Here is a 15,290-nt window from a genome sequence, read left to right as displayed (position 1 = left end):
TCTGTGGTGGGTTGCTCTGGCACTAATGAGGTTGCTGCATCATGACTCTCAGGGTTGGACTCTGGTTCTCTGGGACACACATCACTCATACAACCGACAAGTCTGTTGGTGGCTAGAATGGAATGTGGCTAAGCAGGATTTGTTTAGATATCTGATGTTGACAGTCATTTGGGGAGAAACTGACTACGCATTGGCCCAATATCAGAATGGTGCTGCTGAAGCACAGCTGTTCCACGAAGTCTTTCCTGATTCACGCCATCTGTTCCCCCATCTTCCAGAACAATCCATGATTCATCTCTTCCCTAATGCATGTAGGCAGTAACCACATTTTCATGCTTATGTTCTAATAATAATAATAATAATACCTCAGAGTTTGAACACTTAGCTCACACCAGTGACACTTTTGGGTGCCTTTGGTACATTAGGACACTAATCCACACAATGGCTCTCTGAGGTAGGTACTACTCTCATTCCCATTTTACAGATGAAGAAACGGAGGTTTAGAAGGTCAACTTACTAACTCAAGGTCTTACAATTCACATGTGATAGAGCCAGAATCTGAACCTCGTATTCTGGTTCTGGAACCCATACTCCTAACCACTGTTATGCCAACTGTCTTTATTAGACCAAAGAATCCAAGGATTCTTAAAGAGTATCCTCCTCTCTTTAAATTTTCCCCCAAGCTCATAGTACCCTGCTGTTGCTCTGCAACCCTACAAAGACCGATAAGACATACAAATACCTATACCACCACAGCCTCCAAAAGTTAGAGTGGCAAGGCAGGCACACTCAGAAAACTCAGAACAACCTTCTTTGAATCTGTAGCATGTCACACAGTGCCTAGCATATAGAAGGGACATAATAAATAAATAAACACTAAGTACTTAATGAACCCAGTTCTACAATAGTGGCCATCCTACATTCTTAGAAGAATGCACTTAACTTTAATTTAGAGAAACTCTGTAAAGTGCCTTTAAAAAGTTCTAGATTTATTGTTCTAAAATACTGAGAAGTCTAGAAGTAAACAACCCAGAGATGATACTGTGGATCAGAGACAGCACAAAGGCTCAGGCTCATTTGTATCTTTTTGATCCACAAAACTTAGCATAAAGTTTCTTTCCTCCTTGCAGCATGGTTTGGGGGCTGTGTTGGCTAATATATATATAGCCTTGGAGACTTAAGATTTCTCCCTTGTAAACTATGATTAGTCAACTTATTTTATAAGGAGAAACTATTTAAATGGCTCTCTGTATCTAAAAAAATTTTTCATCTTCAAAACTCTAGTAAACACAAAACTCCATTCTTGTTTACCTTGGCCTCTTTTAGTATGATGATACCATAGCACCACCATTAGGGCAGTTATAGTACAAATCCATAAAAAGTTCAGCTTCATCAGTATTTCTTTCACAGTGACCTCAGAGAAAGGAAAGTTACTATAAAAAAAAAGACAAGGGAAAAAGGAAGGAAAGGAGGAAGAAAAAATAACTCTTTATCAAGGTTGCTACTGAAGTCTGAATAACATTCTAAGACCTTACATGTCCAGGGGTTAGACTAGCCGATGACATCTAGAATGGTTTCTAGTTAAAACAACAAATCTGAAACATTGTGTTTCAGTTAAGAGGTGCAAAAATTCCTGCAACAATTACCTTACTTTTCAAGATGCTGGTTGTTGTTTACCAACATCTTCCTTTGGTTTAATCTCCTTGCTTCTGACCTTTAATCTACAGAATTGGCCCGTTTAAAGAAAAGCTTGAAAAGATGATATTTATTTTGTATCTTCAAGGGGAAACACTGGCAAAAGCAGGCAATAATGCACTAATAATAAAGTTGCTTTAGTCGGATATAGCCAACCACGTAAATCTCACATTCTTAGGATGAAAGGATTCCACATGCCAGCCGCCATAATTTTGGTGAGCTGTCCAGGGTACTGAACTCACTCGGCCTTGAATTCTCTTTGATCCAGAAGAGCAGAATCTTTGGTCTTTGTGCCTGCCCTAGTTATGCTATGAATGCAGTATTGAATTCTATTTTTAGAAAAACTTTTAAGGTAAAGTTTCTGTTCTGATTGTAAGAGTAAAAAAGAAAGACTTCATCCACAAATGTATTACCTCCAAACCACTATAAATATCTAGTTTAATTTCTCTCTAGTCTTTTTATCTCCATATATTTTTACAAGTTTGAGACCATTCTGCATATGCAATTCAATTTTGTATATTGCTCTTTTTCATAGTGGCACATGTATTCATCGTTACTATAAACTCTTTGAATACATCTTTTTAAGAAGATGTATAACACTTTGCCAAGTTCTGTTCTATAATTGACAAGATCATGCTTATGTAATTGGACATTATTTTTACTCAAAATGTTATTTATAATAAATAACTTTATTCTCTGGATGAATCTCCAGAAAATTAATGAAACAAATCCAAAAATATTAGGTATCATATAATACCATTTATATAACATCCTTAAAATTATAAAAATAAAGATACAATTATAGAATTATAGAACATGTTAGTGGTTGCCAGGGTGGAGGTAAAAAAGGATGTGGTTATAGCTACAAAAAGGCAACATTAAGAATTCTTGTGGTTCCTAGCCAGTTAGCTCAGTTGGTTAGAGCATCATCCTGATAAGCCAAGGCTGCAAGTTCAATCCACAGTCAGGACACATATAAGAAACAACCAACAGATGCATAAATAAGTGTAACAACAAACCAATCTCTCTCTCTCTCTCTCTCTTCCTCTCTCTCTCTCAAAATCAATTAAAAAAATGCTTGTGGTGATGTAAATATTCTTTATCTTATCAAAGGCAGTATCACAGTTCTGATATTTTGCTGCAGTTTTGCAAGATGTGTTCCTTGAAGGAAACTAGAGAAAGGGTACATGGAATCTCTGTATATTACTTCTTACAAATTCATATGAATCTAGAATTATCTCAAGATAAATGAACTTTTAAAGAAGAAAAAATAAAACAAAATTTGATTTGCTCCTCTGATGAAGTATTTGCTATCTAGTGATGACCTTGGGGGTGGAAGGCCCTGCTGGGCTTCACCAACAGAGATCAAGGTCACTAAGGCAGCCATGAGCACTAGGGACTCATGGTTCTACCAGGGCACAGAACTCAAGCAGGAGGACTAGAGTGGCAAGCGTGTGAGGACCTGCCTTCTGCCTCTGGCTACCAAATAGGGGGAGAGTATTTTGTAGGCTCCCTTTGGCAAATGTTTCTACAATTTCCAGGAAGGAAACTGATGACAAGACATTTAGAAAGTACATAATCAATTATCTCGTTATGGCCATATGTTGCTTAACAATGGGGATACATTCTAAGAAATGCATTGTTAGGTGATTTCATCACTGTGTCAACATCATAGATTTCACTTATACAAACCTAGATGGCATAGCCTACTACACACCTAGGCGATGGTTCCAGCCTATTGCTCCTAGGCTACAAAATTGTAGAGCATGTTTCTGTACTGTATACTGTAGATAGTTGTAACAAAATGGTAATTATTTGTGCCCAAACATGTAAATGGTACAGTAAGATACAGTATAAATAATAAATTGTCTGTATGTGCAGGCTCATTGATGAGCAGTGGAAGATATCCTTAGAGGGATAGTAAATGTCAGAAAGAAGGAGAGAGTAAAGGAAGAGAAGGAGAGAGAAGAGACTGAGAGAGACCCAGACAGATTAGCTTGAAACAAGATACAATAAATGGGAGAGGGGGATGAGAGAGAAGGAGGGGGATTAGGGAGAGAGAGGAATGGGAGGGAAGAGAGATAAAGGGAGGCAGAGGGAAGAGAAGTGAGTCTGTGCTCAGCAGGGTGGGCATGGGCAGGTGGAGGGCAGGCATGGGCTCCCCTCTCCTCCAACTCTCTCCCCTCGCTCCCTCGCCAGCTCCTAGCCCCAGCCTCTGTCTGGCTGGCACATACGATTAGTGGACAGCATGCTGAGACTTCTTCTAGTGCTAATTTGCTGAGCAAGAGAAAGAGAGACCACACGCACAAAACTTTTATTGCTGCATATTGTTACAGTCATTCTATTTCACTATTAGTTATTGTTGTTAATCATTTATGGTGCCTCCATTAAACTTTAGATAGGTAGGTACGGGAGGGTTCAGTATTCTCTGTGGTCACAGGTGTCCACTGGGGGTCTCGGATAAGGGGGGACCACTGTACCCACAAAGTCACATTCCCAGTCATGTTGAATAACTAAAGTTAACACATTAGGCTCAACAATGTTTTTGTTTTAACCCCGTTTATTTTCTTTTTGGATTTTTTTAACCTTTTTAAGGCTTACAGTTTGTAGACATTGTAAACTAAATCTTCTCTGAAGTCAAAGAATCAGAGTTATAATTGTTCTTTGGGCTGTATTCTATAAGTTAAGAGTTGAAATACTGGTATTTAGCCAACTCTCTACCAGCTGTAGAACATATTTGCAGCTTATATTCTTGAGTAAATCTGTATCAGTGGCTTGGTTTCCAAAAAAATAAATATCTTCTCTCTTTTTTAAGAGTAACAGTGGTTTTACAGCCTCTTAGAAATTGCAGAATAGCCTGGCTGCAAAATAACTAATTGACTCAAATACTGAAGTGGGCTTCTCTCAGGTGGTCTTGCTCTAAATAAAATAACCTTTGTTGTTTTTCTTAGTGGCCTTTTGCTTTCTCATGAATAACTTGACATTAAAAAATTTAACATCAGTAGCCACTTCTACCTTGTATTCAGCTTCTACCTGGGTTCTAGAGCCCTTCCGTTTCCTCGGCAGGTAACAGTACCACTTTGTGAGTTGGAGGAAAGGCATTTGCTAAAATGCAGAGCACATTGATTTGACGTCAGACATTTGCGCACGTATTTATTCATTCCTTTTCCTTTTTAAATAAATATTTACTTAAAATCTTACTATGTGCCAGGCTCTGAGACAGACAGACTCTGTCCCCATGGAACTTCTGGTCCGACCCCAGTTCCCTCCCGTGCTCCTGCCCGAGTAATTTTGAACAAGTCACTTTATCTCTCCAAGCCTGGACTTGCTCATTTATAAGGTGGCACCATGCACAGGAATTGTGAGGGTTGCAGAGAGCAGAGGCTGCTCAGAGCCTATGCCTGGCACAGGGGCCACTTAGTGGATTTCAATCCCAACATCCTGCGCAGAGCCTCGCATATGCGAATATTTGTTGGTGAATTCAATATTGGTGAGTACCAAGGCCTAAGGAAGGTGGGTCTCTTGATCTTACAGAAAATAGTTCCATGTTAAAGAACAAACAGGGTAGTTCCAATTCACCAATATTTTATTACTGTGTCATTTGATACACTTATTGGACAGCTATATTACTGTGTTACTTTAAGTGAGTATCTCTCCAGTTCATGAGTGCCTGTCAGTTAATGAGAACTTCAATTCCATTGTGTTGTCCCTCACAAACTGACAATTCCAAGAGCAGGACAAGCCTCAGTTGCTATTTTTAATCAGTGACCACAATCCAGGAGTTCACAGGCTCTTTAGAATCCCAACTAACAGCTCTAACAATCAATGTTCACTATCACAGGTATTTGCTCCAGCTCCTTCCCAGACCTACAACTGTGAGGACACACACGATGATTTCACTTCCTGTGGATAGGAACAAATTGACTACTTCCTTCAAAATATTATTCAATCCACCCTAGAACATAATATAATAGAGCATTTTTAATCACTAAATTAAAGTTCTTTCCAAAGGTCATATAAATACAGTCACAATGAAAGTGGAGCTTAACACACAGCAAGGAGGAAAAAGAGCTTTCCTCTAAGGTGGAGGTAACTTGGTTTCATATAATTTGTGAGATAAACAGCAATTCACCACCAGAGCCATTTGGGAAATGCCCGTAAGTCCTCGTGTCAGGGGATGCTATGGCTTTGGCCACAGAGGGACACAAGTTTACAAAGAGGAAGGAGGTTGAACACTGGGACCAAAACACAACCGGCCTCCCAGGCTCATGGGTTAAGACTGCCCTAACTTAGTTTGGGGCGAGTCCACAGGGTGGTGTATCTGTGGATAAAAGCGGGATTGCAGGGTCTAGCCCAGTGCTCTGAATCCAGGAGAGATGGTCGTGCTGTTGTGTCTGCAGCCTGGCTCTCTGAAGGAGGCATGACCCTCTGTGAGGCACTGACAGGTGAAGCTCATTTGTTCTGCTCTGTTCCACTTTTTCTGTTTTAAGTCTGCCCTTTGCTAGACGAGGCCAGGGGTGCCGTTTCCTAGCACACACAATCAACTATTAGTTTCGTGACAAAGCCTGACTACTGAGATGTGTCTACTGGGTTGATCAACTGGTCACCTGACTCAACCAGCAGCTGGCAAGAGTCAACAGTCCTTGCCCATAAGCCAAATGCTGGCTGCATCGATTGGTGAACTGGGCATTTAATTCAGCCAGAGAATGGATCCATTCAGACAGCACCTAGGTCTCTTCATGTCCTTCCTTGCTTGTTGTTGCTGTTGTTGTTGTTTTTGTTGTTGTTAGTGCAAGCAACACAACCTGTGCTTATTCACTGAGTATTTATGTTTTCACTTTGCTTTGTGATAAACCTCTTTGCTTTCCTGCGTCCTCGCTCCATGTTTGTGTCCTGGGGAAATGGAGTGTTTCCCAGTTAGACAAAAATCAAGTTTAAAAGGGATGTTAAATATGACCCAATCCAGTGCTTCCGTCTCCTTTCATTGTATTTAGAAGCTATTCCTGCTGGACATGTGCAGGGAAGGGGGACAGATACCTTCCTAAGAGCCTGTCTACCTGTAACTGGGAGGAAAGGCAGGAGCAGAAGAGAAAAAGTAATAAAGAGGGGAAGAAAGAACTCTGCCATCCACTGAGCCCTCAGCCCGTGCCCATGTGACTGGCAGACATCTGCCTGGTTTGGGCTTATGGCTCTAGACTCCTGCAGCCTAGATGAGCAATGTTAACGCAGGAGCAGGTAAGCAAAGCACACACCTCTAGCTTTTTCCATACTGTGTGTGTGTGTGTGTGTGTGTGTGTGTGTGTGTGTGTGTGTGTGTGTTTGCAATTCTTCCCTTCCACTGAGAAGGCAGAGGAAGGGCAGTGGCTGCTTGCCAGGGCCGTCAGGGGAGGGTCCTCAGCCTCCCTGCTGCTGGGGAAAGACTCTCTCATACCAACCTGGAGGCCACAGGGCAGCGCTTCCCTTCAGGTGGTGAAATGAATGCCTTTGCTCCCCCGTCTCTGTGGGAGAGCAGGGGCTTGAATCCAGGCTGTGCTCCCAGGCCGGAGTCTCTGCCTGTCTGGTCCGCCTGCCTTTCACCTGCTTCCCACTCTGTCTGTCCCGCATTTCTGCACATCCCTTGGTGGAAATGCAAGGGCCTGCTGGACCGAAGCAGCCGCTCCCTGTGCGCGCTCTCAAAAAGGAACTCTTCGGTTTCTTCAAGGTAATAGGCTGAACTGTTTTTTTTTTTAAGATGCTAAAGAAAGGACACAGAAGTAGCAGTGGGAAAGCCAGTCTGCAGGAAGGCAGAGAAGGCTCTCAGAGGTGGGGAGTCTTTCAGGGTGGCTGTCTCATTGACCAGGGGAGCGAGCCTCCCTTGCCCTGAAGTTAAAACCTGGACAAGAGGCTGCCCTGTGGGACCTTCCTGCTGTCTTCCCACCACTGTGAGATAATGCAAACTAGCTGAGGTAGGTACCCAGGGTGGGGCAGCAGCATTAGTGGTTAGGAGCAATGGGTCCAGGGTGAGCCTGAATCTCGCCTCAGCCACTTCCCAGCTGATGAGCACAGGTAAGTGAATGAGCGTCTCTGTGACTCCATCAGGAAAGAAAGGACATAGCACTGTGGTGATGCTTAAGTGAGTTATACCTTTTCAGCAGTTAGCATAGTGCTTGGGATCAAGTAATATCATCATGAGCAGTGTTGGGGAGCAGGACAGGCAGCCCCCAAATATCCCACAACAGCATAGTGATTACTTTGAATCAAAATTACTTGATTAGCAGTCGGCACAAGAAAGGCACAGTGACCCTCTGTCAATGCGCTCCAGGAAACTGATCTCCCTGGGACAGGTGCCCTCCTCGCTGTGGGGGGCTTAAGAGACAGACCCCTATGGCTAGAGTTAGGGAGCCCCGAGCCTAACAGAAACATGGAACAGACTGACAGCAACCCGAAGGGTGGGGAAGGGGGATAATGCTGGAAGAAGGGGAAAGGACTAGTCAAAGAACGTGTATGAATGACCCATGGCCATGGACAGCGGTGTGGGGGCTGACTGTGGGAGCAGGAGGCGGGCTGGGCAGAAAAGGACAAAGGGGGAAAAATTGGGACAACTGTAATAAAATAACAATAAAATCTTTTTAAAAAGCATCTCAGGGCCTAAAAGCTCGCAGACATAAACCCTGTTACTCCTTCACTAAGTCACTGCACAAGCGCACTTTGTGGACATTCCCAGTAATGAGCACCGGAACCTACGGGTCTTTGTCCTGTGATTTCTTCACACAGTTCTTGTTTCTTTGTCTAAAAAATAGGAAAAGCTGGCTGCTTCGTCACTTTGGAAGAGCACATCATTTTTGATCTCCCATGCACATGTATCCCATTGCTTTCTCCCCTGGTAGTCAATCTGGTCTTGTGCCAGTTTTATGATTAGGCCATCCATAAGACCTCAAGAAGGGTCTTGGGGAGTCCTGCCCTCTGCTGCTTCCCCAGCAGCAGCAAAGAAGCAGAAGCAGCCAGGAGTGGGAACCGAAGCCCTCCCTCTGAGAGCTCAGATCCTCAGCTGTGCTTGCAGGGGGTGAAGAGGCCTCTCTCTGTGCCTTCCCCACTCGGGGAGCTCAGGGCCTGGGCATCCTCAGGGCACCGGCATGGTCGGTCAGCACAGGTTCCAGACTAGTTCCTTGAGCCACTTGGAAAGGTGAAACTAGGGCTCCCCAGAATGGTACCCAGGTCACTAGATCAATTTTTAAAGGGGATCAATGTATTGCCAAAGGCTATTAGTACAATGAGAGGAAGGAGGAAGAGCTGAATTACCCACACAATCACACACACAAACATCGCAGGATGCGGCAAAAGACACTGGGATTTGTTGCCAGTGCCCCCTTCAAAGCGAGGGCTATCAGTCCTCAGAGAACTTAAGTGATGTTGGCAGCAGGAATAGCAGTGGTTTTCCAGTTTAGTGTCTGTGGGCTTGTTGCACAGGCCAGGCACATGTGAAGTTCTTCACCCACCCTGAATCCTAAGACACAGACCAGAAACTCTGCCTCAGAGAAGTTAAACACTTGTTCAGAGTCTGACTCATGAAGCAGAGCCCCTGGCTTTGAGGGGGTTATCGGCTGCCCCTGACAACTGCCTCATCATCACACCCCATGGTGCCTTCTTTGCCTGCATGGGGGCTGTCCCATCCCCACCAGCTTACCTGCATCCATCCCGTCCCTCCGCAGGTAAGGAGGAGCAGGTCCAGCACACAGCGGGTCAGAACAGCAGTGGTTTCAGCCTCTGACTCTGAGTAGCAGTATTTTAGGGGGCAGTTTCTCCATCTGCCCTGAGCTCAGTGGAGGTGAAAATGGCTCGAACCAAGATGGAGCTAAAGAGACTTGGCCTTCCTTAGCTTTCTGAAAAGAATCGGAGGCACTTATGCTTGATTGGTCCGTTGTATGCAATGCCTTAGGCCACCTCATTCTGAATCTTCTTTTCCCATTTACTAGCGTTCTAGATAAAGTCTTTTTAAATGGTCTGATTTTACCTATTTAAAATTGTGAGAGAAAGCCCTCCTGCCCTTGGGTGACACTAGCCCGGGCTGTCACCGAAGAGGTGGAGAATCTCAAATTTCATACTCACATGATTTTCTCTTGCTAAGATGGTGGACACCAAAACAGAGGTAATAAACTTACCTCTCAAGTCACTAAGAAACTGAATACATACTAAATATGACAGGGACCATTTCCCTAAATGTAAATAGTGCCTAAAGTCGGTGGTGGAGTGGGGCGGGGGGTTCCTCCTAAGAGTTCACAAACCCTCCGGACTGGGCCCACTTTCCTTCTAGATTTCCTTCCTCTTCTCCCATGCCTCCCAGACTACCACAGTACATTCAGGAAGGGATAGAGCTGGTGCTTCTCCTTCTTCCTTTTTTCTCCCTCCTTTCTCCTCTTCATATTCCTCTTCCTGTTTTTTCCACTTCCGCTGGCATCGTTCCTGGTGAAGACAAAAACTGGTGGGAGAAGAAGATGAGGAAGTTGAAGCGGTCACAAGTTCTTCGTCCAAATTCTTTTGTTTCCCATCTCAGACCTTGAAAAAAAGATGCCACATCTGCACCCAGATAAAAGGAACTCGCAAACACCTGAGTGGGGCATGAATACTGTCGACGGTCAGGCCATGCTCTAGGGGTAAGCTAGAACTGCCTGCATTTTGCCTGCTTTGTTGCTGGGTGTTATGCTCCTCAGGAAGGAAGCCCAGGCATGGTGGTCCCGCCCTGGGCAAATCAAACAGCCGTGGTGGAGTTTGTGCTCAGAGGATTTTCTTCCATCCGGCAGCTAAATATTTTCCTCTTTATGATGTTTTTAGTTTTCTTCATCTTAATTGTTTCTGGAAACATCCTCATCATTCTGCTAGTTTTGTTCAACTACCACCTCCACACCCCCATGTACTTCTTCCTGGTGAACTTGTCCTTTCTGGAGATCTGGTATACCACCAACATCATCCCCAAGATGTTGCTGATTATCATAGCTGAACAGAACACCATCTCTGTGGCTGGGTGCCTGGCACAATTCTATTTCTTTGGGTCCCTGGCTGCCACCGAGTGTCTCTTGCTTGCTGTGATGTCCTATGACCGCTACCTGGCCATCTGTCAGCCTCTCCACTATCCCATCCTCATGACTGGCCCCCTCTGCGCTCGGCTGGTGGCCAGCTCTTGGTTCTGCTGCTTCCTCCTGACAGCAATCACGATGGCCCTGCTGTCTCGACTGCCCTTCTGTGGACCCAATGAAATCGATCACTTCTTTTGTGACTTTACTCCTCTCGTTCGTCTCTCCTGCACGGACACCTCACTGACCGAGACCATTGCTTATGCCACCTCTTCTGCAGTGACTCTGGTCCCATTTCTCCTCATCACAGCTTCTTACTCCTGCATTCTTGCTGCTGTCCTAAGAATCCCATCTGGCACAGGCCGGCAGAAGGCCTTCTCCACCTGCTCCTCCCACCTCACCTCAGTCACGGTGTTTTATGGGACACTGATGGCCACCTACCTTGTGCCCTCAGCCAATTCACCCCAACTCTTGCGCAAAGGGTCCTCTCTGCTCTACACCATCCTAACGCCCATGTTCAATCCCATCATCTACAGCCTGAGAAACAGAGACATTCACGAAGCCCTGAAGAACTGCTTAAGGAAGAGGCCAGGTTTCCTCAGATAAAGCAAAAGGGAAGAGCCCTACTTGCCTGAACAGGTGGCTCAGTTGTTTGGAGCATCGTCCCATACACCAAAAGGTTGCAGGTTCGATAACCAGTCAGAGCACATAACTAGATTGTGGGTTCAGTCCCCAGTGGGGGGTTTTTATAGGAGGCAACTGATCAATGTTTTTCTCTCTCACATTGATGATTCATTCTTTCTCCGTTTCTCTGTCTCTACCTCTCCCTTCCTCTCTCTCTCTAAAATCAGTGAATGTATCCTCGGGCGAGGATTTTTTAAAAAGGCAACCACCTAAACCAAGAGCTACCAAAGCCAGATGACCAAATGCCCCTGAACACAGCTGAGGATACTGTTGAGTTCTTGCAGCTTCAGGTGAACTGATGGCCCAGAAATGGTCTAAGTCGGTCAGGTTCTGCTCCACCACACTCAGTAGACCTGGGCCCTTGCATTAAAGCTCACATCCAGAAGAGCTGGTGAGGCTGGCTACTCACTCACTCATTCCAATAGTCGCCAGAAGTCGACTATGTCCAGAGCATCTTACCACATCTAAGTGATAAAATAAGCAAAAACAGAGGCCGCCTTTGCTCTCACTGAACTCACGGCCTACAGGGGGAAGATCATCGTATGGCAAATAACTAATGTGAAACTACATATACAAATTACACGTGTGATTCAAAATTTAAAATAATGAGACAACCACTACACACTTATTTGAATGACCAAAATCCAGAACACTGACAACAGCAAATATGTGGAGGGACAGGAACTCTCATTCATCGCTGGCGGGAATGAGAACTGATGTGGACACTTTGGAAGACAGTTTGTAAGTTTCTTACAAAGCTAAACATACTTTGACTGTATGACTCAGCAACTGCATCCCTTGGTATTTATCCAAATGAGCTAAAAACATATGCATATATCTATGCAAAAATTGCTTATCACAGCTTTATGCATAATGACCTTCCAATAAAAGAATGGAAACATAAACTGGTCCACCCAGACAAAGAAATATTATTCAGCACTGAAAAGAAATGAGCTATTAAGCCATGAAAAGGTATAGAGGAAGTTTAAATGTATATTGTTAAGTGAAAGAAGCCAATCTGAAAGGCTTCATACTCTATGATCCCAGCTGTCTGACGTTCTGGAAAGGCAAGACTCGGAAGGCGGCGAAAAGGTCAGCGGTGGCCGGAGGTCAGGGCCCCGAGGAGGATACACGGGCAGAGCACCGAGGACTCCCAGGGCAGCGAAACAACCGTGTGTGGTGCTGTGATGGTGGATACGTGTCCTTGCACGTTTGTCGAAACCCTTGGGATGTGCAACCCCAAGAGCGAAGCTTAAGGTGAGCTCTGGACTTCGGGTGGTGACTTGCCCGTGTGACTTCACTGACTGCACCCAGCGTGCCGCTCTGCTGCAGGATGTCGATCACTGGGGAGGCTGTGCGAGTGCGGGGGCAGAGGGCGCACGGAAAATCTCTGTACTTTCCACTCCATTTTGCTGAGAACCTAAACGTACTCTGAAAAAAATAAACTGACTTAAAGAGAATAACAGTGATGATAAGATGTTAATCATACCTCAAAAACATAGAGCTTCGGTTCCTTTCTCAGGACGAGATTTTGCATTTTCTTCTTGTTTTAAGATTTTATTTATTTATTTATTTTAAACAGAAAGGAAGGGAGGGAGAAAGAGAGGGAGAGAAACATCAATGTGTGGTTGCCTCTTGTGTGCCCACCGACTGGGAACCTGGCCTGCCACCCAGGCATGTGCCCTGACTGGGACAATAACCAGTGACCTCTCGGTTCACAGGCCGGCACTCAGTCCACTGAGCCGCACCGGCCAGGGCTGATTTGGCATTTTCTAACCCTTTGCACTCTGAGCCTTGGAGGCGGGCAAGGAAGATCTGGGGAAACGAGGTGAGGCCCACACCGGTGTCTGCACTGCTCTGTCTCCCAGCTGCAATGGGGTCAGCTGCGGCTTCGTTTTTATGGAGTGCCAGTGCCTCTGCCCGGCTCTCTGCCAGGATCTTACTGGAACTCGCTCCCTGCCCTACTGGCACGTGCTGTCCAGTCAGCTCTGAGGGTGTGGTGGGCCTGTGCTTGCTCTCTGGCAGCTTGGAAGGCTGAGTTGACTTCAGCCAAGAGAAGCTGAGGTCAGCACTACACAGGCGTTCTCCGCCTGCCTCCTCACCCAGCTCCTACAGACCACACTCCCCCAGAGCAGAGGAGGATGGGAGTGTCTCTTGCCTAAACATTTCTGTGGGGGCTTTCTTCTCTTGTTTGAGGTAAGCAGAGAGATTATGCTCACCACTCATGGGGGTTACTCAAAACCTTGGGAATCTGCCAACATCCTCAGGCTTTGCCTTAGGAGGAAACAATTGCCCTGTTCTTGCTCCTCTTGTAAACTAGACGAATATGGGGAGGTCATCTTAGGGTACCCCGAAGAAGGTAAAAACTCTCAATTATCCACTGATGCCTCCTCTATGGCAAGTGTTCCTGCCTGAGTAGCTCCGGGGGAGGTTGGACGGCTGGATAGGACCACAGGCTCCCATGCCACTCTCAGGTAAAATGCAGGCGCGGCCGACTCCTGGCGGTGTGCTTGGGGCTAGTGACCGTGGCTCCCCGAGCTTGGCCTTTCCCATCTGTGGGGCAGGGAAGGCCCGCCCGCCCGTCTCGCTGTGCCTAAGTGAGGTCAGGAACCTCACAGTCTGGCCCATGTAGTCAGAGTTCATTGTTTAAATCATAAAGTAATAAATATTCAGAATTTTTAAGGCCCAGAAAGAATGTATGAATTAGCTTGTCTCTCTTCTTTCACAGATAGGGAAGTGATCCCCTGGGGTACTAAGTGGACTTTCCCGAGTTAATTATAAAACAAAGACTAGAATCCAGCACTTCTGTTTCTGAGTCTGGGCCTGTCTCCCGGTGCCACACCGCTTACCCACTCAGTGGCTTTTCTCCTTGCCCAGGGATACCAGGAGCTCCCCTGTAGAGGCCAGGGTTACCCCTAGGACCACAGTTTTGTTACCCTGGGCCAGGAGGGAGTATGGCGTATGTATTGTAGCCCATGCCAGAGCTGCCAGCACCCCCTGCCAGCCCCAAGAGCCACACTGCACCTACTACAAGCTCACTGACTCCAACCAGGTGTCAGAGCGTCAGGATGTTGGTGGTCAACAGCACTGCCACTGGAGAAACACTTCCCCACATTCCTTCGTTCCTTCGGCAGGAAGCCCCCACTTCCGCCTCCCAGATGGGAAGAAGAGCTATTGGGTGCAGAACTGCCTTCTTACTTCCACCGAGACATGAAAATAAGACACACAGCCCGAGGAGTCTCTTTCCAAGTGAGTGAGGCTGCGGGACTGGAGAAGCCACAGCCCCGGTCCCACAACTGGAAATAAACCCCCACGGTGACAAAGAACTCAGGGCTCTGGCCACCGGGACCAGCAATTTTCTATTCTTAGAGTCGGGCAGAGGAGCCCGAGAAGCCACCAAAGAGGGGAAGAGGGGAGCAGCCTCGGAGCCTCACCAGTTCTGCTTTCACCCATTGTATTTATTGCTGTTCTATTTAAAACTTTATTTGAATAAAGACTTTTGCTGCTGTGTAGGCCCAAATATACATACATTTATTTTAAGTAGACCTTTCATTATAGCCTCCCTTATTTTCTGTACTGGAAAAATATACAAAAACACAGAGGTCACATTGGGGTAGATTTGTGTCCTGTAAAGTCAAGGACAGTGGATGTGCCCCAGGAGTAGAAAAAGGGAGGGGAATATTTGGAGAAGGCCGTACCTTCTGGTATGGCCAACTTCTGTAGGTGATCTTGGATGTCACGCTTACCTGCACTACATTTTGCAAGCCTCTGAGTGTCTGTAACTGACTTCTCTTCTACAAGCTGAGTCTCCAAGTCACACCGACCAGTGGCTTCCCTGGGCTTAGGAAGGACCCTGTCCTTGTC

The 15,290-nt window shown here is 45.7% G+C and overlaps 1 protein-coding gene across 1 annotated transcript; it reads left to right on the top strand.

Annotated features, from left to right (window-relative positions):
* The first annotated feature begins 10,397 nt into the window (after positions 1–10,397).
* On the top strand, positions 10,398–11,348 carry LOC123833490 (olfactory receptor 11A1-like). The gene has a single exon (XM_045861748.1). The coding sequence runs from the start codon at positions 10,398–10,400 to the stop codon at positions 11,346–11,348; it is 951 nt and encodes a 316-aa protein (XP_045717704.1).
* The last annotated feature ends 3,942 nt before the right edge of the window (positions 11,349–15,290 follow it).

The sequence above is a fragment of the Phyllostomus hastatus genome, unplaced genomic scaffold (genome assembly GCF_019186645.2).
Source record: "Phyllostomus hastatus isolate PE091 unplaced genomic scaffold, TTU_PhHast_1.1 phas_scaffold_216, whole genome shotgun sequence".
In the NCBI taxonomy this organism is placed as follows: Eukaryota; Metazoa; Chordata; class Mammalia; order Chiroptera; family Phyllostomidae; genus Phyllostomus; species Phyllostomus hastatus.
The sequence above is the reverse complement of the archived record's forward strand: the minus strand, read 5'-3'. Positions and strand labels throughout refer to the sequence as shown.

What these genes read in the sequence shown, in the direction of transcription:
- LOC123833490 (XM_045861748.1), top strand. Translation starts at nt 10,398, where the DNA reads ATGGTGGTCCCGCCCTGGGCAAATCAAACAGCCGTGGTGGAGTTTGTG.